At 40.0% G+C, this 25,077-nt stretch overlaps 1 protein-coding gene across 2 annotated transcripts in view; it reads left to right on the top strand.

Moving 5' to 3' along the window:
- The first annotated feature begins 383 nt into the window (after nucleotides 1-383).
- Nucleotides 384-25,077, top strand: part of WASL (WASP like actin nucleation promoting factor) — an 84,792-nt gene continuing 60,098 nt past the window's right edge. For both annotated transcript variants that reach the window (XM_069588295.1, XM_069588292.1), the window contains exon 1: nucleotides 384-1,313. In XM_069588295.1, the coding sequence (XP_069444396.1) occupies nucleotides 1,197-1,313 (117 nt within the window). In that variant the 5' untranslated portion in view covers nucleotides 384-1,196. The remainder of the gene's footprint in view (nucleotides 1,314-25,077) is intronic.

Below are 25,077 nucleotides of genomic sequence, written 5' to 3'. Positions count from 1 at the left end.
AGATTTCGGATTAAGTTAGATGTATTTTTCTGAGTGACATCTCTAAATGGGTACATTCATTTTGGATAAAAAGTAAACAAGGCCTTCGGTGTTTGAGAAAAAGAAAAACACGAGGAGGGGAAAAGGAAATATTTTTCAATTCATAAAACATCAGGGAAATGTGTGGAGGACCCATAGAGAAACGAACCCAAACTGCAATATTACAAATACATGTATCCTTTTGAGAAATACCACCGGGCAGTAGAAACCTTTTCTAAGTGCCTTTGCTTTTTAGGAACGTCCATCAGCAAGGTCTCTTCCACAATCCTGGCAGAGGCCTGTTCATCCATTTCCACTGTTGAAGTTGGGACAGTGTCTGAGAAACCGCAGGCACCTGCGGCTCTGAGCGAACTGGCGAGGAACACAGGGAAGGGCGTCCCTTCTCTCATTTTCCGTCTCCAGCTTCCAGAATTTTCTGACAGGAGCTCGAAAATCTTTTTTCTCGTGTCTCAGAAAAAAGCTATTTCGGGGACGGGTCTGCAATGACGCTCCGCAAAGGTGTGCGTCTCAGAAGAGGGGATGACAGCTCGCTGGCGGAGACGAGCCACCTCCTCTCTTCAAGCCTCTGTAGAGGACGACTATCCGAGGAACCAGTTCGGACGCCAAACGCTGCGACGGACCCACAACCCCGCGTCACACCGCAGAGCGCCCGTAGCCCGCGCCTCAGCCGGAAGTGGGCGTGGCCTCGGGCCGGCTAGGCGAAGCCAGGCGCGGCGTGGGGAGGTGGGGTTCCTCCCGGGCCCGGCCCGCAGCCGCGCGTTTCCGGCGCGCTCCCCCGCGTCTCGCGTCCTGTGGTCTCGCCCGTACCCCGCTGCCATGTTGGATTGTGAGGCCGTTGCCGCCGCCGCCGCCGCCGCCACTGCCACTGCCGCCGAAGGAAGGTTGGGGGAGGAGTTGGGAGTTTAGCGCAGTCGCCGGAGTGCGAGGACAACGACCATCCGGCCAGAGCCTACCCCGGCGGGAACGGGGAGCTTCCCTTTCTCACAGCGGCCCGCCGTCGGCTCCTCCTTCCGTGGCCTCCTCCCTGCGCCGGAGGAGCTGCGAGATGCTACGCCTCTGATTCCCCTCCTCCCGCCCCTGTCACCCAGAAGGGGAACGAGCGCTCGCCCACTCGCCCGAGGAGACGGCCCTGGCCTCCCTACCCCGCCGGCGAAACCATGAGCTCCGGCCAGCAGCAGCCGCCGCCGCCGCGGAGGGTCACCAACGTGGGGTCCCTGCTGCTCACCCCTCAGGAGAACGAGTCCCTCTTCACCTTCCTCGGCAAGAAATGTGTGGTCAGTGGCTGAGACCCGCATCGCCGCCCCCGACCTTAGCCTCCCGGGCCCGGGAGGGAGCGCCGGGAGGTGGGAGTGGGGAAGGAGGCGGGAGCGGCGCGGGGAGAATCGGACTGCTGGCCAGGCCTTTCTCTGACCCGGCTCCCTGGGTGCGGGCAGTGCGGGCCGGAGGCCGCCTCTCGGACCTGCCCAGGGAGCAGGGAAGTGTCAGGTCCGCAGGCCTGTTCTGGAGCCCTGCTCGCTCGGACCCGGGTCCGTGCCTCTGCTGCTGGTTCAGACTTTACTGTCAGGCCTCGCGGGGATCTTTTTATAGGAGCTGCTTGATCGTAGTAACTGGGCTCCTCGACTGGCTCTCGCTTCTCCTCCTACGACCCCGATGTGGGGGTACTTTCCTTCACAATGCCATTGGTTTCAGGAGTGGGTGTGGGTCGGGGACCGAAACTCAGATATGAATGAATCGGGCCGTAAGGTCGTCTTTTATTCTCCCTTGAGGATCTCAGGAAGGAATGAAGTCGAGTCCATCGGTTTAGAACGGGGGGCAGGTAATGCTGTTGCTCCCCACTGCAGAGAAACGAGGTTTATTTCTCCAGCAGTCTCTCTCAGGCCTGGTTTCTCTCCTCTCCACTGTTTTTGTTGTTGTTTGTTTGCATTGGTCGGAGATGCTGCTCTCCCAGAACCAAGCTCAGGGGAACCGCGATCTCCAGCAGTTCTTGCCTTTTGGGATCTGAGAATGGGTCTTAGGTCGGTGCTGTGCGGCCTGTTCCAACTCCAGATGGCTGGTTGGAGCCAGCAGCTCTGCTGTGGGAAGGGGAATGTGTTGTTGACGGAAGCATTCATTACATTGGCTGCTGGCGCTTCTGGGGGTGGGGAGGTTGTGCTCTGTGGGGTAGGCCTTGTCAGCCTGCATCTTACTGGGGTGGCCTAGTTGAGCTGTGGTTGAGGTTGTTGAAACGCTGTTCAGTTCCCTTTCTCCCCTCTTTACTGGTTAACACCTGCAGAGTCTGTGCCACTGGCACCCCGGAACCACCGAGGGAAATGTCAACAGAGCTGTACCTTTTACAGCTTTCCTTCTAATGTTAAATGTGTCACCCAGACTGCACCTGCTTGTTTAAGAAGTTAGGATTAGACAAGTTCTGGGAAGTTACTAGATTAATTGTTAACTTTCTAGGAGTTTACCCATTGTATCCTGTTCCACCTGGTAGGAGATTGAATCATTACGTTACGTGCAGATGTGTTTCATATTTCCAAAAGTTAGACCTGATCAGAATAAAAAAGGTGCCTTAGAATCAGGATTTGGGAAAACAGCTTTGAAGACAGTCAAGCCCCCTCTTCACTCTCCCCACACAGTTTTTAAACAAACAAGATAACTGAGCCAGTGAGCCCTCTGTCTCACAGCAATTTAGTAATGTAACCGGAACTAGAAAAGCAGGACTCCTCATGCCTGTTGTGTTGTACTTTCCACTACATCATGTTGTTTTAGAAGTTTTTTTCTTACTTGTTATTTATTTAAAAGTAGTGTTAAAGAAATAATCACTTTTTTTTTTTTTTCACCAGAAGCTGATACAATTAAGGTGTAAGATTCTTAAAGCAGCCCTAATTTGTGCATATTTTCAATTTAGGAAAATCTCCAGCCATTTGAATGTGACATTATCTGCAAATGAAAAGTTTTTTAAAAAAATTTTCTGGTACACTACTTATGTTATAGAATCTGTCTCAGAAAAGGAAGTAGTTGTACTATGTGTTACATACCAGACACATTAGGCAGGGAGGGACATTACATTTATACACAAGCATACTGACTAATTGCTTTGCATTTCCTATAATGTTTACTGGTGTCAAAGAAATGACAGACATGTAAGAATACAGCGATAGATAAAGAATGGATTTCTGTCATTTAGAACCACACTGTTGGAGTTACCTGCTCTTGTTGTATGAAATGGTTGCAAAGATTAATATTTGAAGTCTCCAATTATTAGACAGTAAAGAATGAGATCTTAATTTCTGGAACAGTTCCCCTCCCCCCCCCCCTTTGCTGACCATGCAGTATTTTGTACATTATTAAAATATTTTATCTCATTAAAAAAAAAAATCATGCAATGAGATTTACAGGTCAGACCAAATTTGTTAAGCAAGAAGTGCATTCAGAGCTTTAAGAATTATCAAGAAAATGAAGCTGGAGTAGTTACAGTCGTAGCTCTCAAGGAGTTTCATTCCTTCTTTCACTCAGCAAAGTAGTATTGAGTAGCAAAGAGTCGGACACAACTGGGCAACTTCACTTCCTTTCTGTAGTTCCTTTTGGAGAAGGAAATGGCAACCCACTCCAGTGTTCTTGCCTAGAGAGCCCTATGGACAGAGGGACCTGGTGGCTACAATCTATGGGGTTGCAAAGAGTCAGACACGACTAAGCAACTATCACACACACACACAGCTAATTGTCGAGGTCAAAATCAGAGTTGATGTGTTCCCTCAGCTTACTGAATCTAGAGAAAGAAACTAATGTGTAAACTGCTAAGTATATCAGTACTTCACAGTTACTGGTAAGACACTGCATGTTACAATGGAAAATATCCTGGGTTTGTGATCAGCAGTCCGGGGTTTAAATTCGTAGTGTCAATTTGGATAAGTTTCTTAAGCCCCCTGTCCTAGAATTGGTTTTCTCATTTCCAGAATGGGGGTACATCTCATTGGGCGGTTGTGTGTATCAGAAGGACTGTGCATAAATGTGTGGATGTTGTTATTTTTATAAAGGTTTAGGAGATCACAAGAGAGGATGAGTAAAACCATTTTAGAATGGTCAGTACTTGAATATTTAAGACTGGAAAGTATAGTCCTCATTGAATGCTCAAGTCCCTGTCAGTCAGTCCTTCATATCTAGAAATTCGGAGGGTCAGCTGCTCCCCCCAGGTTGTGAGAAGTATGAAACAGCTTGGGAAGTCAGGGGACCTACTGATAGTATGTTATGGAGCAAGAAGGGTTCTCAGGTTTACATATGTGTTGGAATCATTGGGAGATTATTACAAATGTGTATGGCTAGGTCAGATTCCTAAATAATATTCAGATTCGTTGGTCTGAGGTGGAACTTGGGCATTTCTGTTTTTAGCAAGCTTAATAGAGACTAAGTTACATCACAGTTTGAGAATCACTGCTGAAATTCACAGTTTTCTGATAGGGTGATCCTGAAGCACGTTGGAAATGTTAATAGGTTTTCCCTCAATTTTTGGCCCATATTCTCTGAGTTATGATTAAATTAAGTTGAGCTCTTTCAGGATGCCATTTCTCTATCCCCTTAAAATAAAAATGCATATTTCATAGATGTGGATGTAAGAGAGATGGCAGTTGAGGAAGTATTGCACTGATTAGTGGTATACCGCAAGATCAGATTTGACTTTTAAAGTTCGAGGAGGAAGGTGGAGTCACTATAGAAGGATTGGAGGCAAAGGAGGTCAGATACATGTTTACAGTAAGCTCCATGAAATATGATGAGGGTATGAATTAAACCAGTGCTGGTGGGGTCAAGGACAAAAAGACTCCCAATAGAATTTCATCCCCCTTAGAGGGCATGAGAGGAGGAAACTGGGGAAGAGGCACGTATGAAACAATCAGCAGAAAAAGTATGTAGAAACATGCGTATATCACTGTGTAAATATGCCTAGATGTTAGTGAAACTCTAAGTTGGTGATTGTTTTCATGGAGGATGTGACTCTTCAGTAAATCTGTAGTTTTTACCACAGTTTTTGAAAACAGATTTTGAGAAAGCTGAGGTTTCATTTAAAGCCATATGTAAATATATAAATATATGTTAATATACTTTTACATAAAGTTAATAGTTCTGGTGCAGTTCATAGCTGTTAGTATTTTCTTAGAACAATTAAGAAGGGTTAAACACAAGATCATTAGGTCTTGTTTCGTTAGTTCTTTTGTCTTTCATGTCATGTGATTCATTATTTTCTATAAAGAGTATAGCCATCTTGCCAAGAAGAGGTAAATATGTATATATGTTCCTTATTCAAGGACGATATTAAGAATTGGGGAAAAAACAAAACCTATACTCTCTCTCAGCAACCATCTCCCATTTGGATTGGGGTTAGAAATGTTATTGACTGCCCCCATTCCCTGCATATTCACTTGGTTTGTTTTCAAGGTTTAGTGATATTTAAGAAATTTTAATTAACTAATTTTAATGTTTATTTATGTATTTATTTTTAGTTCCTTAGCACTTGCTTTAACTTGCTTATTATAGTCTTTTAATTTTTGTGTTTTTTTTCTCACCCTGTATGTAATTCTGTGAGATTAGACTTTACATCTACAGTCTTACATAATTTTGATAATAACCAGCATATAGATCACTGCATACTTCTTGATTGCAAAATTAAAATAGTTAGCTTGTATACTCCTTAGTTCATTCAGTATTTCTCATTGCTTGATCAGGTTGTTAAAACCTTCAGTTTCTAATGCGCATGGTATCTGGACTTTGGTCTTCATTTATTAGGAGAATAAAGCGGTTTAATTCTTCTGCTTAACTAGTATGGTTGGTAGCAGTAGCTGTCCAACAGTTAACTTTGTTTCTGTTCTAAATTCGTAAATAGGTTTAGAGGGAGAGGTGCCTAGAGAGATCTTGTCTTGATAAAGGCCTAAATTGAGGCAGTCCCGGAGGGAAGTTAGTTCTGGGACTATATTTCACCTTGAGTTTTATGTTAGGAGGGAAAAGGTTAAAATTCATGGGATTTGGATTTGGAAGAGACAAAGACAGGAAGAAAACCTAAGCTAATGAAGAGGAAAAAAGGTGAATACAAAAGTGAATTTCATACAGGATAGGCTGTAAGCACCGGAGATTTAGAAGAATCCAGCAGATCTTTATCTTAGCTCTGTAGTATAGGCAGACTTCTTTGCAAGTATAAGCCTTGTTGTCTATATTTGTAAAATGAACTTAGCCAACGATTATCAGAGATTTCAATGATGTGTGTAAAGCAGTTAGAATGCCTGCCACTTATAAAGTGTTTTGGGAGTTTAGAGAAGCATGTGAAAGAATGTTGTCATTAATACTGTTGACTACTTGGTTTAGATTTCTTGTTACTGGCAGGGTGGTTTTAAAGTAAAATCTTGAACTGTATATTTCTTTTGTTTTGATTTAGGTAAGTTAATACTAACATTTTGGCTGAAAGTCAGTACATTATAGAGTATGTAAAAAAGAGTTAAGCAGCAGCTGGAACAAATCTATTTGGCGAATTTCTGGGTAACCTTAGCCCTTCTGGTTGCTGACCGGAAAGGGAAGAGGGGATACTTGTATAAGAGGAGTTCCTGGGTTTTAGTCCACACTCTGCCACTGATTAATTATGAATGTGAACAAGAATCTCCATCTTCCTAACTTTTCTGACCACTTTCCTGATCTGAAATTGAGTGGTTGGACAGAACACACTACAGTCTTTCCACCTTTAATGTTCTACCACTCTAAATATTCTAGTTGCCAGGGACTCTAGCAGAGAAAGATCAGCCCTTCTGTTAACCTTGGCATATTTCTGTTTTGCACAGTGGAAACAAGATAATATATATCTAAGTGCAAGGTAGATCATCCATTTCATTGCAGATTCCCATTTCTAACTCACTTTTTCTTTAGCATCACAATTTAATAGGCATTTTACCTCAGAAAGACCAGGGTTAACAGAATTAATCAGCATTAGTAATGGAATAATCAGCTCTTAACTTTGAATTATTATTATTTATTTTAAGTGCAAGGTATTTTTATATTAGTATAAGTATGCCTTTTAATTAAGATGGAGTTACCAATTCCAATATTTTGTCAACCAGTTCCATCTAGAACCTTATTACTTACATGACACTGTATTAGTGATATGATAGTTTGATATTACCCTTTATTGCTTATTATCTAAGGTTAAAAATAATTTGCTTTTTTTTCTTTCAGTTTTTAGTTTTTAAGTGTTAGACGCAATAGTTATAGTGAACTGACTTGGTTATTTTAGGGAGACTAAAAGTTGAGGTTTATAAGAGCAGGTAAGAGTTCAGTTTCACTGTAAATATTCTGAGAGTCATAGCTTTGATCTAACAGATTAGAACTCAGCATTATTAATATCACTGTAAAGATTCTAGAAGCAAAAAAGTTCATACAGTCTTGTCCAGACTAATATATATTGCTAACATAAATAAAATTCTTACTGCCATGTGACTGAATGATCTGCTATTTTTTAAGTGTTAAATGTTGTTTACTAATTAGAAAATGTTTGGAGTATTTGACTATATTCATAAATCTAGTGTAACAAAAATGTATTGTTTTTATTTATTGTGTCTACATCAGTCTTCTTGGAAGTAATAGAGGGTTATATCATTATAGTGTTAATATAAGAGAGTAAAATTATTAGAAAACACCAGTTTCACTTTATGATGTGTTACAAAGGAATTTATGACTTTTTTTAAGAGACCAAATAACTGGTGTAATGTGGAGGAGGTGGATCTAAAAAAGTTCTCTTTAGAAAATAGAATCCAGTGAAGGTTTTGGAGTAACTTCATATTTCAGTATGGTATGACTGTCTGTTATAATAGTTTAATTGTTTTCAGTGTCCTTGTCTCCTCAGTTTGTCTGCCATGGTGATTTTGCTTTTTAACTTATTTTTTACTTGACCTGAAGATTGCTATAGAAATCTATCTCTGTAAAAGAAGTACTCATTAAAGACCAGGTAAATTGAAACAAAGAGAAACACAGAAGACATCTGGGAAAATATAATGCCTTAAAAAAATTATCATCAAACAGATACACAGTAACTTTAGGACAATGAAGTGTTTTAAAGTTAAAACTTTATGTTAAACTTGGAGAAGCTAAAAGTATCTAGTATTTTTAAGTGTTAAAGTAGAAGTGAGGTTGTTTATCATTTGTTTGGTTCCAAAATAAATTTAAGTGAAATTCTCTCTCTGTACTGAAATACCTAAGAAATTTCATAGTAGTAAAGGAGCTGATTGATTTGTATGCAGTGCATGAAGCTAATCAAATGATTTCCTCTGTTTTTATTAATAAAATATCATCATGATCAAGAATCAAGGACTTGCCTCAGTACTTGGAATATATGAAAAGGGTAAGGAAGATGTAGTTCTTACCTCTTAGTTCTTTACTAAGTAGTCAGGGAAGACAAAAATTATGCACATAAAGATAGTTTTGCAAGCCAGTGTAAAGTTTTGAATAGTAGAAGAAGTAGGTATATCACTGTGAGTTTTAATACATCATTATGGGGCTTGAGCATGATGTCTTGAGTGGCCTGTAGAATTTATGTCAGTACAGGAAGCCACTCAGTTCAAGTGTAGGGAAATGTGAGCAACTATGGAGTAGAAAAGTTGCAAGGAGTATTTGAAAATACTGAATAGACTGGCTTGGCTAGAATTGAGAATGGTATTTGCTTGAGGAGATACTGAATGATAAGTTTGAAGGATAGATTGCAGCCAGATTTTAGAGACGACCTTGAATGTCAGACCTAGGGATTGAGTTTTAGTCCCTAAGTAGGGAGAAGTCATGTTCCCCAGGTGGCACAGTCCCAGTGAATCCGCCTGCCAGTGCAGGAGACAGAAGAGATGTGGGATTGATCCTTGGGTTGGGAAGGTCCCCTGGAGGAGGAAATGGCAACTTGCTCCAGTATTCTTGCCTGGGATGTTCCATGGACAGAGGAGCCTGGAGGGCTACAGTCCATGGGGCCACAAAGAGTCGGACACGACTGAGCGACTGAACACATAACATATAAAGGAAGAAGTCATAAAGATTTTGACTCAATGTCAATAAAGGAAGTATCTCGAAATGGGAAAAACTGGAAATTCTTATTCATACTAAGAATACTTGAGTAATACTTTCTGGTTGTGATTTAGTCGCTAAGTCTTGTCTGACTCTTGCGATCCCATGGATTGTAGTCTGCCGGGCTCCTATATCCTTGGGATCTCACAGGAAAGAATAGTGGAGTGAGTTGCCGTTTCCTTCTCCAGGATCTTCCCAACCCAGGCATCAAACCCGTGTCTCTTACATTGCAGGTGTATTCTTTACTGCTTAGCCACCAGGGAAGTTCCTGAGTGTTAACGTTTACTAAATATTTTCTTATTCATTATCTCAGCAGACCAGACCTGGCCTGGCTAAGGAACCTGAATTGTAGTGACATCTAGAACAGAAAAAGGATGAGTGAATACTTGGCCTTAGTTCTCATGGCGGATACCACCTATCACTCACAGTGATTTTTCCTACTTTGTCACGATGGGGTTTCTGATTCCAAAGAATGGAACTAGATTTCATGGACAGTAATCCTGGACTGACTGATAGTGGCTGCATGTAGGAATACACTGAGTGACTCAGGAAGTGAATTCAAGATGACAACGGAACCTCCTTGTGGAAATGGCTCGATAGTAGAAATTGTAGGATTAGAGCTGTTGGAATCCTTTGTGTAATGTTTATTATTGAGGCCTTAGGAGAGGAAGTAGATCTGTGAAGGTGTCAGTGCCTGTGAAGATAAAGAGGTATGCGGTCTAGCCCATATTTGACTTGACCAGCATTTGATGAATTTCAGTAAGGAGTTTAAAGGGAAGAAAGATGCTTTCTTTATAAATTACCAGAAAATGGTATTCTGCAGGTTAACTTTTTCACTTACATTTTGTATTTTTCAGATATTGCCATGCTCACTTATATTGGCTACACCCTTTTAATTACTGCATCATATATTTCATGTATTCCTTATAGCTTACTGACCTCTGTGACAGTTTTCTAGGGCTTGTGTAACAGGATACCACAAACTGTGTGGCTTAAAAAACAAATTTAACCTCTCACACTTTTAGAGGCTAGAAGTCCAAAGTCAAGGTGTTGGCAGGATTGGTTCCTTTTGGCAGCCCTGAGAGAGGATCTGTCCCATGCATCTCCTAGCTTCCAGCATCTGCTGACCTCTCTTTATATTCTTTGGTTTATACTTTGATCACTCCAGTCTCTACCTGTGTAATCATCAGAGGATTCTCTTTTTGTTCTCTACTTGTCTGTTTCTCTGTCTTCTTTTTGTGTAAGGAAACCAGTTATTGGAATAGTGTCAGCCCTGAAAAATCTCTTTTGATATATGGTCATGTTCATAGATAAACAGGGGTTAGGGTTAGTATATCAGTGTATTTTTTTAGGGAGACACACAGTTCATCTCAAAACCATGGGTATTTTTACTTTCCAAGCTTCTGCCTTTGAAAACAGTGTTGTAATGAAGATTCAAATATTATTTCTGTGTATCCTTTCCAGGTATTTCTATAGAGTAAACTAGGAAATGAAGTCAGAGAGCATGAGCATTAAAAAATAGTAACGGATACTGCTGAATTGTCTTCCAAAACAGTTACTGTGAAACTGTCTAGTCACATCAACATTAGAGTTTAAAGTATTTTTTGCATTTGACCATTTCACTGGTGGAAAAAAAACCGCATTGTTTGATTCGTAGTTTCTGAAGAAGTTGTCTTTTTGAGTCTGTTGGTCATTTATATTTCTTCTGTAATTAGCTGTTATTGTCTTTAGACCGTTTTTCTATTGAATTATTTGCTTTTTTTTAGTGACCTGAGAACTATTTAGGAATAGTAATTTTATAGTACAATAATTTTCAGCAGTCATCATTTTATTTTTTGACAAATATTTTTGGTCATCGCATAGGTTTTTAATATTTTGTAGTTAAATGTGGTAGTCTTTCAAGTGTATCAAGTTTTTATTTAATACTGGCTTAGTTCAGAATTACAAGAATATATACTCACATTTTCCTAGTACATCTATTGTTTTATTTTATACCTATTATCTTTGATCTTTCTGGAAGTGACTTTGGAAAACAAGAGTCGTAGAAATCTAGTATTACATTTTTATGATACAAATGGCCACAATGCTACTTACTGAGCAGTTCATTTTTCCATACCTATTTGAAATGCTATCCCAGTAATTTACCACATTATCAGATGTATTTAGCTCCATTTCTGCATTCTTTTTTTTTTTTTATTTTCTTGTCAGTGTATAGGATTTTTAGTTAGTATAGCTTTATAACTATGATACAGTTTGATTAGTTTTAAGTCCCTCATTGGGCTTCACTGGTGACACAGACGGTAAAGAATCTGCCTGTATTGTGGGAGACCTGGGTTTGATCCCTGGATTGGAAGATCCCCTGGAGAAGGGCATGGCAACCCACTCCAGTATTCTTGCCTGGAGAATCTCCATGGACAGAGGAGCCTGGCGGGCTACAGTCCATGGGTCACTCAAAGAGTTAGATACAACTAAGCGACTAAGCACAGCATACAAGTCCCTCGTTACTCTCCTTGTCAATATTTTCTAGCTGTTTTATGTGCCTATGTTGTTCTTCAGTCACTAAGTCATTTCTGATTCTTTGCAGCCCCATGAACTGCAACACAACACGCTTCCCTGTCCTTTACTGTCTCCCTGAGTTTGCTCAGATTCATATCCCGAGTCAGTGATGCTATCTTAACTGTCTCATTCTCTGCCATCCTCTACTCTTCCTGCACTCAATCTTTCCCAAGCATTAGGGTCTTTTCCAGTGAGTCAGGTCTTCGCATCAGGTGGCCAATGTATTGGAGCTTCAGTTTCATCATCAGTCCTTCCAGTGAATATTCAGGACTGATTTCCTTTAGGATTGACTGGTTTGATCTCCTTTCAGTCCAAAGAACTCTCAAGAGTCTTCTCCAGCACTACAGTTTGAAAGCATCTGTGCTTTGGTTTTCAGCCTTCTGTATTGTCCAACTCTCACATCTGTATGTGACCACTGGAAAAATCATAGCTTTGACTGGATGGACCTTTGTTGGTAAAGTAATGTCTCTGCTTTTTAATATGGTGTTTAGATTTGTCATAGCTTTTCTTCCGAGAAGCAAGCGTCTTAATTTCATGGTTACAGTTATCGTCTGCAGTGATTTTGGAGCCCAAGAAAATAAAATCTGTCACTGCTTCCACTTTTCTACTTGCTATGAAGTGATGTGACCAGCTGCCATGATCTTAGATTCATGAATGTTGAGTTTCAGGCCAGCTTTTTCACTTTCTTTCACCTTCATCAAGAAGCTCTTTAGTTCCTCTTTACTTTCTGCCGTTAGAGTAGAATTATCTGCTGTATGAGGTTGTTGATGTTTCTCCTGGCAATCTGGATTCCAGCTTGTTATTCATCCAGAATTTCCTATGATGTACTCTGCATAGACGTTAAATAAGCAGGGTGACATATACAGCCTTCACATATACAGTTCAGTCGCTCAGTTGTGTCCGACTCTTTGCGACCCCATGAACCACAGCGTGCCAGACCTCCCTGTCCATCACCAACCCCTGAAATTTACCCAGACTCATGTCTATTGAATCAGTGATGCCATCTCACCATCTCATACTCTGTCGTCCCCTTCTCCTCCTGCCCTAATCTTTCCCAGCATCAAGGTCTTTTCAGATGAGTCAGCTCTTTGCCTCAGGTGGCCAAAGTATTGGAGTTTCAGCTTCAACATCAGTCCTGCCAATGAACACCCAGGACTGATCTCCTTTAGAATGGAGTCGTTGGATCTCCTTGCAGTCCAGGGGACTCTCAAGAGTCTTCTCCAACACCACAGTTCAAAAGCATCAATTCTTCGGCACTCAGCTTTCTTTATAGTCCCAACTGTCACATCCATACATGACTATTGGAAAAACCATAGCCTTGACCAGATGACCTTTGTTGACTAAGTAATGTCTGTTTTTTCACATGCTGTATAGGTTGGTCATTTGAAAAGACCCTGATGCTGGGAAAGATTGAGGGCAGGAGGAAAAGGGGACTACAGAGGATGAGATGATTGGATGGCATCACTGACTCAATGGACATGGGTTCGAGTGAACTCTGGGAGTTGGTGATGGACAGGGAGGCCTGGCGTGCTGTGGTTCATGGGGTTGCAAAGAGTCAGACATGACTGAGCAACTGAACTGAACTAGGTTGGTCATAACTTTCTTCCAAGGAGTAAGCGTCTTTTAATTTCATGGCTGCAGTCACCATCTGCAGTGATTTTGGAGCCCCAAAAATAAAGCCACTGTTTCCCCATCTATTTCCCATGAAGTGATGGGGCCAGATGCCATGATCTTTGTTTTCTGAATGTTGAGCTTTAAGCCAACTTTTTCACTCCCCTCTTTCACTTTCATCAAGAGGCTCTTTAGTTCTTCACTTTCTGCCATAAGGGTGGTGTCATCTGCATATCTGAGGTTATTGATATTTCTCCCAGCAATCTTGATTCCAGCTTGTGCTTCTTCCAGCCCAGTGTTTCTCATGATGTACTCTGCATATAAATTAAATAAGCAGGGTGTCAGTATACAGCCTTGACATACTCCTTTTCCTGTTTGGAACCAGTCTGTTGTTCCATGTCCAGTTCTAACTGCTGCTTCCTGACCTGCATACAGGTTTTTCAAGAGGCAGGTCAGGTGGTCTGGTATTCCCATCTCTTGAAGAATTTTCCACAGTTTATTGTGATCCACACAGTCAAAGGCTTTGGCATAGTCAGTAAAGGAGAAATAAATGTTTTTCTGGAACTCTTTTGCTTTTTTGATGATCCAGCAAATGTTGGCAATTTGATCTCTGGTTCCTCTGCCTTTTCTAAAACCAGCTTGAACATTAGGGAGTTCATGGTTCACGTATTGCTGAAGCCTGGCTTGGAGAATTTTGAGCATGACTTTACTAGTGTGTGAGATGAGTGCAATTGTGCGATAGTTTGAACATTCTTTGGCATCGCTTTTCTTTGGAATTGGAATGAAAACTGACCTTTTCCAATCCTGTGGCCATTGGTGAGTTTTCCAGATTTTCTGGCATATTGAGTGCAGCACTTTCACAGCGTCATCCTTTACGATTTGAAGTAGCTCCACTGGAATTCCATCACCTTCACTAGCTTTGTTCATAGTGATACTTCCTAAGGCTCACTTGACTTCACATTCCAGGATGTCTGGCTCTGGGTGAGTGATCACACCATCGTGATTATCAGAGTCATGAAGATCTTTTTTGTACAGTTCTTCTGTGTATTCTTGCTCCCTCTTCTTAATATCTTCTGCTTCTGTTAGGTCCATACCATTTCTATCCTTTATTGAGCCCATGTTTGCATGAAATGTTCCCTTAGTATCTAATTTTCTTGAAGAGAGCTCTAGTCTTCCCTGTTCTATTGTTTTCCTCTATTTCTTTGCATTGCTTGCTGAGGAAGGCTTTCTTATCTCTCCTTGGTATTCTTTGGAACTCTGCATTCAAATGAGTATATCTTTCCTTTTCTCCTTTGCTTTTTGCTTCTCTTCTTTTCACAGTTATTTGTTAGTCCTCCCCAGACAGCCATTTTGCTTTTTTGCATTTCTTTTGATATATACAGCCTTTCCTAATTTTGAACCAGTCAGTTGTTCCATATCTGGTTCTAACTATTGCTTCTTGACCTGCATACAGGTTTCTCAGGAGGTAGGCGGTCTGGTATTCCCATCTGTTTAAGAATTTTTCAGTTTGTTGTGATCCACACAGTCAAAGACTTTAGCGTAGTCAATGAAGCAGAAGTAGATGTTTTTTCTGGAATTCCCTTGACTTTTCTGTGATGCAGTGAATGTTGGCAACTTGATCTCTGGTTCCTCTGCGTTTTCTAAACCCAGCTTGTCCATCTGGAAGTTCTTGGTTCATGTACTCCTGAAGCCTAGCTTGAAGGTTTTTTGCATACCCTTACTAGCATTCAAAGTGATTATGTGCGTGTACTTGGTACACGACTTTACCTCCCACCCCATCTCCCATCAAAAAAATTTGCTTTAAAGTAGCTTTGGATTCGTCAGTTAATTTAGAAAAAATCAGCTTAGTGAGGATTTCCATTGGAAATCAAGTCTTTTTTTAAAAAATTTCCTTATTTCCTTCCATAGTTATATAATTTTCATATTGTGTGTATGTGCACGCTCAGGTGCGTCTGACTTTTTTTGACTCCATGAACTGTAAGCCCACGAGGCTTCTCTGCCCATGGGGATTTTCCAGGCAAAAATACTGGAGTGGGTCACCATTTCTTCCTCCAGGGGATCTGCCTGACCCAGGTCAAACCTGTGTTCCCTGCGGCCCCTAAGTTGGTAGGCAGATCCTTTACCACTGAGCCACCTGGAAAGCCCCCACATCAAGTGTACTAGCCATCAAATTTTTTTTTCAATTTTAGGTACAAAAATGATCCCAGTTATACTCATTGTTAAAAAATACACACGCACACAATGACTGTATGGAATTAAAAGGTAAAATAGCCTTTGTATACTTCTCATCTCCTAATATAATTAGTCTCCATCGAAAGCTCTCAAGGATTTGACATGTCTCTTTCCTTTCCCTTTTATTTGTAGGTATGTGTATGAATGCGTGTTTGCACTTTACCTGTAAAGAGTCTGTTATTATATGAGATACATATAAATTTACCTCTTGTCTCTTTTTTAAACCATCTTTATTATAGAAACTTTTAGACATATGCAAATTTATCAAATAGGATAATGGGTATCAACTCATGCTAGTCTTGTTTGCTTTATATCTCCAGTCACTTTTCTCTTTCCTGTGTTATTTGGAAATAAATAGACATTATATAATTTTCTTTTTCTTAATTAGCCTGGCTAGAGGTATGTTAATTTTATTGATTTTCTTAACAAAACAGGTTTTAGTTTAACTGATTTCTGCTGGTTTTTTTGTTTTTTTATTGATTTCTGTTCTGATTTTTTTTTTGGTTTTCATTGAATTTAAATTGCCTTTCTTTTGTAAGGTGATAACTACTCAGGTTATTGATTTGAGACCTTTTTCTAACTTGGATATTTAGTACTGTACATTTTCTTGTAAATACTGCTTTACTGGCATCTCATGTATTGGATATGTTGTATTTTCATTTAATTTAAATTACTTTCTAATTTTCTTTTTCATTTCTTTGATCCACACATTTTCTCTTGCTGTTTTCTAGAAGCATGCAATTTAGTGTTCAAGTTTTAGGGATTTTCCAGATATCCTTTTGCTGTTGCTAAGTCGCTTCAGTTGTGTCTGTGTGACCCCATAGACGGCAGCCCACCAGGCTCCCCTGTCCCTGGGATTCTCCAGGCAAGAACACTGGAGTGGGTTGCCATTTCCTTTTCCAATGCATGAAAGTGAAAAGTGAAAATGAAGTCGCCCAGTCGTGTCCAACTCTTAGCGACCCCATGGACTGCAGCCCACCAGGCTCCTCCATCCATGGGATTTTCCAGGCAAGAGTACTGGAGTGGGGTGCCATTGCTTTCTCCGATCCTTCTGCTGCTCTTTTCTAACTTAATTCCATTATGTTAGAAAATATTATGGATCCTTTTTATGTATAAGAATATGGTTTAAATTGATGTTCCACATGCACTTGAAAATAACATGTATTTCACTGTTGTTAGGTGCTGTGCTGAGTGCATGCTAAGTTGCTTTAGTTGTCTCTGACTCTGCAACCCTATGGACTGTAGCCCACAAGGCTTCTCTTCCTCTCTCCATGGAATTCTCTAAGCAAGAATACTGGAGTGGGTTGCCGTGCCCTTCCCCAGGGAATCTTCCCTGCCCAGGGATTGAACCTGTGTGTCTTAGCTTCTCCAGCATTGGCAGGTGGGTTCTTTACCACTAGCACCATGGTGGAGTGTTCAGCAAATGTTAATTATATCAAGTTGATCAGTAGCATAGTTTGTCTTCTTTATCCTCACTGATTTTCTGTCTACTTGCTCTATCAGTTTTGAGAGAAAGCTGTTAAATTCTTCCATTATTGTTATGAATTTCTCCTTGCAGTTATATCAGTTTCTCTTCATTTGTTTTGAGCCTGTTTATCATGAGGGTAAGCATTACAACAGGTATGTCCTATTGAAGAACTGACCATCATCATGAAATGACCTCCATTGTTTCTGACATATTTTCTTCTGAAATCAACTGTTATTGAAGCTTTCTTTTAGTTGGTGTTATAATCTTTTTTGGCATTATTTTTAATATTCTCATGTCTATGTACTTAAAATAGGCTTCATATATGTGGCACATAGTTAGGTTTTTCTTTTGAAGACCAGTCTGGTAATACTTACTTTGGATGTTTAGACCATTTACATTTAAATCATTATTGATATGATTGGATTTAAAATCTACCATCCTACTGCTTGCTTTCTGTTTGTCTCACATCATCTTTGTTCATTTTCTCTTTTTTCTGCCTTTTTTTAGATTGAGTTATTAGTTTTTAAGTTTTCTTTTAATCTCGTTTTTTGGTTTATTGTAACTTTTGTTTTTGTAGTTGCTTTAGGGCTTACAGTGTATGTCTTTAACTTACTGTGGTCTGTGTTCAAAGGATATTTTATCACTTTTGAAAGAACTTTATATAATTGCACAGTTCCATTTCTTCCTTTCAGGACATTGTGCTATATTGTTGCCATACATTTTACCTTTCAATTCCATGATACATTGTTATTTTGCTCTAATGATTTAAATATTTTTAAAGGTGATTTGAAAGTAAGGGGGGAAAAGTCTTGTATTTATCCACTTGTTATCATTTCTGTAATCTTTAATTGCTTTGTATAGATTCAGATTTCTTTCTGCTGTCAGTTTTCTTAAGTCCAAATATTTTTTCCCTCTCGCTCTCCTTCCCTCCCTCCCTGTCTCCCCTACTTTCCCCCCACCGCCCGCCCCAAACATCTCTTATTGTACAGGTCTGATGCTAATAAATTCTTACAGCTTTGTGCCTCTGAAAAAAATCTATATTTTTAAATTTAATTTTATTTAGTATTTTCTTTCTTTCTTTCTTTAACTTCCGGTTGTGCTGTTTGTTTCTGTGCCCAGGCTTTCTGTGGTTGCAGAGAGTGGGGGCCGCTCTCTAGTTGTGGTCGGGATTCTCATTGCAGTGGCTTCTCTTGTTGCAGAGTACAGGCTCTAGGTTAACTGGCTTCCATAGCTGCAGCTCACTGCCTCTAGGGTGTGCGGGCTTCAGTAGTTGCGGTGCGTGGGTTTAGCTGCTCCAGGTGTGTGGAATCTTCCTAGACCAGGGATCAAACGCTTGCATTGGCAACTGGGTTCCTATCCTTCATACCACCAGGGAAGTGAAAAACATCTAGTCTATATTTTGCCCTGAATCTTGAAAGATGTTTTCGCTGGATACATAATTCTACATTGGTAGGTTTTTTAAATTTCTATAAAATGTTGCTCCAGTGTCTTCTGATTTGCAGTTATTGCTGACAGGAATTCTACTGTTGTCATTTTCTTTAATCTTCTGTACACAGTATGTCTTTTTTTTTTCTGATTACTTTTAAGATTTTTCTCTTTATTACTGGTTTTAAGGACTCTGATTATAATGTGCTTTTACTATAGTTTTCGTATAATGTTGGGATTTCTTAAACTTCTTGGATATGTGAATTTATAATAAATTGACATCAAGTTTAGAAATTTTTCAGGCTTTTTTCCTCCCAATATCCACTCCCCCCACCAAAGAAAAGCTAAACTTCAAAAAAACTAGACACGTGTAAACTGCTTGAAGTTGCTGTAGACCTCAGTATTGTAGAGCTCATTTTTCTTTCTTTCCGTCGCATTCTCACTGTTCCTTTGAGTTAGTAGCCAGTGCTATGTGAAGTCAGTGGTCTCTTGTCTACAGTGTCTAATCTGCCATTAATAACCATTTAATGTTGGCTTTTTCTTCTCAGATATTGTGGTTTTCATTTCCAGAGTTTTAATTTGGATTTTTAAAAGTATATTCTATGTTTCTAAGTACTTAACATGTTCTGTCTTTGCTCTAGCTAATGTACAGAATACAGTTATGATAACTGTTTTAATGTCCTTGTCTATAATTTCTAACATCTGTATCAGTTTTTCATGATTTATCCTTATCTTCACTGTGAATCACATTTTTCTGCTTTTTCACATGCTTGGTAGTTTTGGTATTTTGGTTTTTTTGTTTGTTTTTTTTTGTATACCAGATACTGTGACATTTGTCTTTGAATTTTAATCGTAAGGTGTTATTTATTAATTTTCCATCAATATGCTCTGTATGTGTTAGTTGCTGGTTCCTCTGCCTTTTCTAAAACCAGCTTGAACATCAGGTAGTTCATGGTTCACGTATTGCTGAAGCCTGGCTTGGAGAATTTTGAGCATTACTTTACTAGCATGTGAGATGAGTGCAATTGTGCGGTAGTTTGAGCGTTCTTTGGCATTGCCTTTCTTTGGAATTGGAATGAAAACTGACCTTTTCCAGTCCTGTGGCCACTGCTGAGTTTTCCAAATTTGCTGGCATATTGAGTGCAGCACTTTCACAGCGTCATCTTTCAGGATTTGAAATAGCTCAACTGGAATTCCATCACCTCCACTAGCTTTGTTCGTGGTGATGCTTTCTAAGGCCCACTTGACTTCACATTCCAAGATGTCTGGCTCTAGATTAGTAATCACATCATCATTATTATCTGGGTCGTGAAGATCTTTTTTGTCCAGTTCTTCTGTGTATTCTTGTCCCCTCTTCTTAATATCTTCTGCTTCTGTTAGGTCCAGACCATTTCTGTCCTTTATCGAGCCCATCTTGGCATGAAATGTTCCCTTGGTATCTCTAATTTTTCTTGAAGAGATCTCTAGTCTTTCCCATTCTGTTGCTTTCCTCTATTTCTTTGCATTGATCGCTGAAGAAGACTTTCTTATCTCTTCTTGCTATTCTTTGGAACTCTGCATTCAGATGCTTATATCTTTGCTTTTCTCCTTTGCTTTTTGCCTCTCTTCTTTTCATAGCTATTTGTAAGGCCTCCCCAGACAGCCATTTTGCTTTTTTGCATTTCTTTTCCATGGGGATGCTCTTGATCCCTATCTCCTGTACAATGTCACAAACCTCCGTCCATAGTTCATCAGGCACTCCATCTATCAGATCTAGGCCCTTAAATCTATCTCTCACTTCCACTGTATAATCATAAGGGATTTGATTTAGGTCATACCTGAATGGTCTAGCAGTTTTCCCTATTTTCTTCAATTTGAGTCTGAATTTGGTAATAAGGAGTTCATGATCTGAGCCAGAGTCAGCTCCTGGTCTTGTTTTTGTTGACTGTATAGAGCTTCTCCATCTTTGGCTGCAAAGATTATAAGCAATCTGATTTCAGTGTTGACCATCTGGTGATGTCCATGTGTAGAGTCTTCTCTTGTGTTGTTGGAAGAGGGTGTTTGCTATGACCAGTGCATTTTCTTGGCAGAACTCTATTAGTCTTTGCCCTGCTTCATTCCTCATTCCAAGGCCAAATTTGCCTGTTACTCCAGGTGTTTCTTGACCTCCTACGTTTGCATTCCAGTCCCCTATAATGAAAAGGACATCTTTTTCGGGTGTTAGTTCTAAAAGGTCTCATAGGTCTTCATAAAACCGTTCAACTTCAGCTTCTTCCACGTTACTGGTTGGGGCATAGACTTGGATAACTGTGATATTGAATGGTTTGCCTTGGAGACAAACAGAGATCATTCTGTCAATTTTTGAGATTGCATCCAAGTACTGCATTTCAGACTCTTTTGTTGACCATGATGGCTACTGCATTTCTTCTAAGGGATTTCTGCCCGCAGTAGTAGATATAATGGTCATCTGAGTTAAATTCACCCACTCCAGTCCATTTTAGTTCACTGATTCCTAGAATGTTGACGTTCACCCTTGCCATCTCTTGTTTGACCACTTCCAATTTGCCTTGATTCATGGACCTTACACTCCAGGTTCCTATGCAATATTGCTCTTTACAGCATCGGGTCTTGCTTCTGTCACCAGTCACATCCACAGCTGGGTATTGTTTTTGCTTTGGCTCCATCCCTTCATTCTTTCTGGAGTTATTTCTCCACTGACTTCCAGTAGCATATTGGGCACCTAATGACCTGAAGAGTTCCTCTCTTGGTATCCTATCATTTTGCCTTTTCATACTGTTCATGGCGTTCTCAAGGCAAGAATACTGAAGTGGTTTGCCATTCCCTTCTCCAGTGGACCACATTCTGTCAGACCTCTCCACCATGACCCACCCATCTTGGGTTGCCCCACAGGCATGGCTTGGTTTCATTGAATTAGACAAGGCTGTGGTCCTAGTGTGATTAGATTGACTAGTTTTCTGTGAGTATGGTTTCAGTGTGTCTGCCCTCTGATGCCCTCTTGCAACACCTACCATCTTACGTGGGTTTCTCTTACCTTGGGCGTAGGGTATCTCTTCACGGCTGCTCCAGCAAAGCACAGCTGCTGCTCCTTACCTTGGATGAGGGGTATCTCCTTACAGCCACCGTTCCTGACCTTCAACATGGGATAGCTCCTCTAGGCCCTCCTGTGTCTAAGGCAGAGGAACCAGAGATCAAATTGCCAACATCCACTGGATCATGGAAAAAGCAAGAGAGTTCCAGGAAAACATCTATTTCTGCTTTATTGACTATGCCAAAGCCTTTGCCTGTGTGGATCACAATAAACTGGAAAATTCTGAAAGAGATGGGAATACCAGACCGCCTAACCTGCCTCTTGTGAAATCTGTATGCAGGTCAGGAAGCAACAGTTAGAAGTGGACATGGAACAACAGACTGGTTCCAAATAGGAAAAGGAGTATGTCAAGGCTGTATAGTGTCACCCTGCTTATTTAACTTCTATGCAGAGTACATCATGAGAAACGCTGGCCTGGAAGAAACACAAGCTGGAATCAAGATTGCAGGGAGAAATATCAATAACCTCAGATATGCAGATGACACCACCCTTATGGCAGAAAGTGAAGAGGAACTAAAAAGCCTCTTGATGAAAGTGAAAGAGGAGAGCGAAAAAGTTGGCTTCAAGCTCAACATTCAGAAAATGAAGATCATGGCATCCGGTCCCATCACTTCATGGGAAATAGATGGGGAAACAGTGGAAACAGTGTCAGACTTTATTTTGGGGGGCTCCCAAATCACTGCAGATGGTGATTGCAGCCATGAAATTAAAAGACGCTTACTCCTTGGAAGAAAAGTTATGACCAACGTAGATAGTATATTCAAAAGCAGAGACATTACTTTGCCGACTAAGGTCTGTCTAGTCAAGGCTATGGTTTTTCCAGTGGTCATGTATGGATGTGAGAGTTGGACTGTGAAGAAGGCTGAGTGCCGAAGAATTGATGCTTTTGACCTGTGGTGTTGGAGAAGACTCTTGAGAGTGCCTTGGACTGTAAGGAGATCCAACCAGTCCATTCTGAAGGAGATCAACCCTGGGATTTCTTTGGAAGGAATGATGCTAAAGCTGAAGCTCCTGTACTTTGGCCACCTCATGCGAAGAGTTGACTCATTGGAAAAGACTCTGATGCTGGGAGGGATTGGGGGCAGGAGGAGAAGGGGACGACCGAGGATGAGATTGCTGGATGGCATCACGGACTTGATGGACGTGAGTCTGAGTGAACTCCGGGAGATGGTGATGGACAGGGAGGCCTGGCGTGCTGCGATTCATGGGGTCGCAAAGAGTCACGACTGAGTGACTGAACTGAACTGAACTGTTAGTTGCTACATTTTAAGAACATACCCCCTTTTGTAATAATGACTAATTAATTATATCTGAAGATACTAATTTTTTTATTCTTATCATTGAAAAAAATTTTCAATTAATATTCATGCAGTTCCTCTCTTTGTTCCTGTTTCCTCAACTATGATTATTCTTGGTAGTGGTCCAAATTATGTTTGAAAGACCGCTTTCTAATAGATAATTAGCTTCTTTTTTTTTTTTAATTAATAGACTTTATTTTTTTCCAGCAGTTTTAGATTTACAGAAAAATTGTTTGGAAAGTCTGAAGGATTTACATGTACCCTGTCTTCCTTTCCCCACCTCACTTTATCCTGTAATGAATGGCTTGCATTAGTATGATACATTTGTTAAAACTGATGAGCCAGTATTGATGCATTATTATTAGTTCATGTTTGTAGTTCAAGGATATTTAAATCTGTACAGATCTATAGATTTTGGTTTTCACAAATGCTTGTCATATCCCCACCATTGTGATACCACACAGAGTGGTATGCCCCCAAAATACCAAGAGCTCCACTGTGTATCCCTCCTTTTGAAACTCTTAAGATTCATTAATTTTTTTTTTTTTTTTTTTTTTTTTACTTTGTAGTTTTGCCTTTTCCACAATGTCATGTAATTGGAACCATGCAATAGGTAGTATTTACAGACTGGTTTCTTTCATTTAGCATTTAAGATTCCTCCATGCCTTTTTATGACTCAATAGCTTGTTACTTTTTCATGATTAAAAATGTTTCATTTTAGTGTGGATTTATCACAGTTTATTTATTCAGTTCACCTACTAAAGGAAATCTCAATTGCTTCAGTTTTTGGTAGTTGTGAGTAAAACTGCTGTAAACATCCATGCTGGTTTGTGTGTGGATGTACATATACAGTTGACTTGGGTAAATATCTGGAAACATGATGGCTGTGTCATGTGGGAAACCTGTGTTTAGCTTTGTAAGAAACTGCCAAACTGTCTTCCAAAGCTGTTGCATTTTGTATTCCTATTGGGGATAAATGACAGTTTCTGTTGTTACATGTTCTCCCCAGTATTTGGTGTGAGCAGTGTTTTGGATTTTAGTTAATACTAATAGGTTTATCAGAGAAGGCAATGGCAACCCACTCCAGTACTCTTGCCTGGAAAATCCCATGGACGGAGGAGCCTGGTGGGCTGCAGTCCATGGGGTCGCTAAGAGTTGGACACGACTGAATGACTTCACTTTCACTTTCCACTTTCATGCATTAGAGAAGGAAATGGCAACCCACTCCAGTGTTCTTACCTGGAGAATCCCAGGGATGGGGGAGCCTAGTGGGCTGCCATCTATGGGGTAGCACAGAGTCGGACAGGAGGGAAGCGACTTAGCAGTAATAGGTTTATAGTCATGTCTCATTGTTTTAATTAGCCATTTCTAATGCTGTATGATACTATCTTTTTGTGTGCTTATTTGCTTTCTGTGTATCTTCTTTGCTGAGGTGTCTGTTTAGTCTTTTTGCCCAAGTTTTAGTTGGATAGTTTGTTTCTTATATACATATTTTCACTGAGTCTGTGGCTTTTCATTTATCAGTTTCTTTTGCAGAGCAGAAGTTTTTTTTAATGAAGTCCAGTATATCATTGTTCTCTTTTGTAGGTAGTGCTTTCGCTCTTGTTTCTAAAATGTCATCATGAAACCCAGGGTCATGTACATTTTTTCCTATGTTATCTTTTAGAAGGTTTTACAGCTTCACATTTGGCAGTTAACTCTATGATCAATTTAAAATTAACTTTGTGAAGTGTGTAAGAGCAGTATCTAGATTGATTTTGTTGTTTCTGTAAGTGTTTCTGTTGTTCTGTAAGTGGTTGTCCATATTTCAGGATTATCCTTTTTCCATTGGGTTGTCTTTGCTCCTTAATCAAAGATCAGTTGCATGTGTTTATGTGGATCTACTTCTGGGCGCTCATGTTATTAATTTGTGTCTTAGCTCTTTTTTTCTTATTTAATCTTGATAAAAAAATATATTAATTTTATTGATCTTTTAATTTCTTTATTCCCATTTTCAATTGCATTGATTTCTGATGCAAATTTTATTTTTCTTCTTTTCTTTTGCTTTGGATTTAATTTGCTCTTCCTTTTAGTTTCCCAAAGCATATACTTATGTTATCAATTTTAGATTTTTTTTTTCTTTTCTCATACATTCATTCAGTGCTATAAATTTTCCACTAAGCACTGCTTTTGCTGCATTCCACAAAATTTGATAAGTCATGTTTTCATTTTCATTTAGTTCAAAATATTTTAAGATTTCTCTTGAGATTTCATTGATCCATCTGTTATTTAGAAGTATGTTTCATCTCCAAATGTTTTGA

Source organism: Ovis canadensis, chromosome 4 (genome assembly GCF_042477335.2).
Source record: "Ovis canadensis isolate MfBH-ARS-UI-01 breed Bighorn chromosome 4, ARS-UI_OviCan_v2, whole genome shotgun sequence".
Classification (NCBI taxonomy): Eukaryota; Metazoa; Chordata; class Mammalia; order Artiodactyla; family Bovidae; genus Ovis; species Ovis canadensis.
The sequence above is the reverse complement of the archived record's forward strand: the minus strand, read 5'-3'. Positions and strand labels throughout refer to the sequence as shown.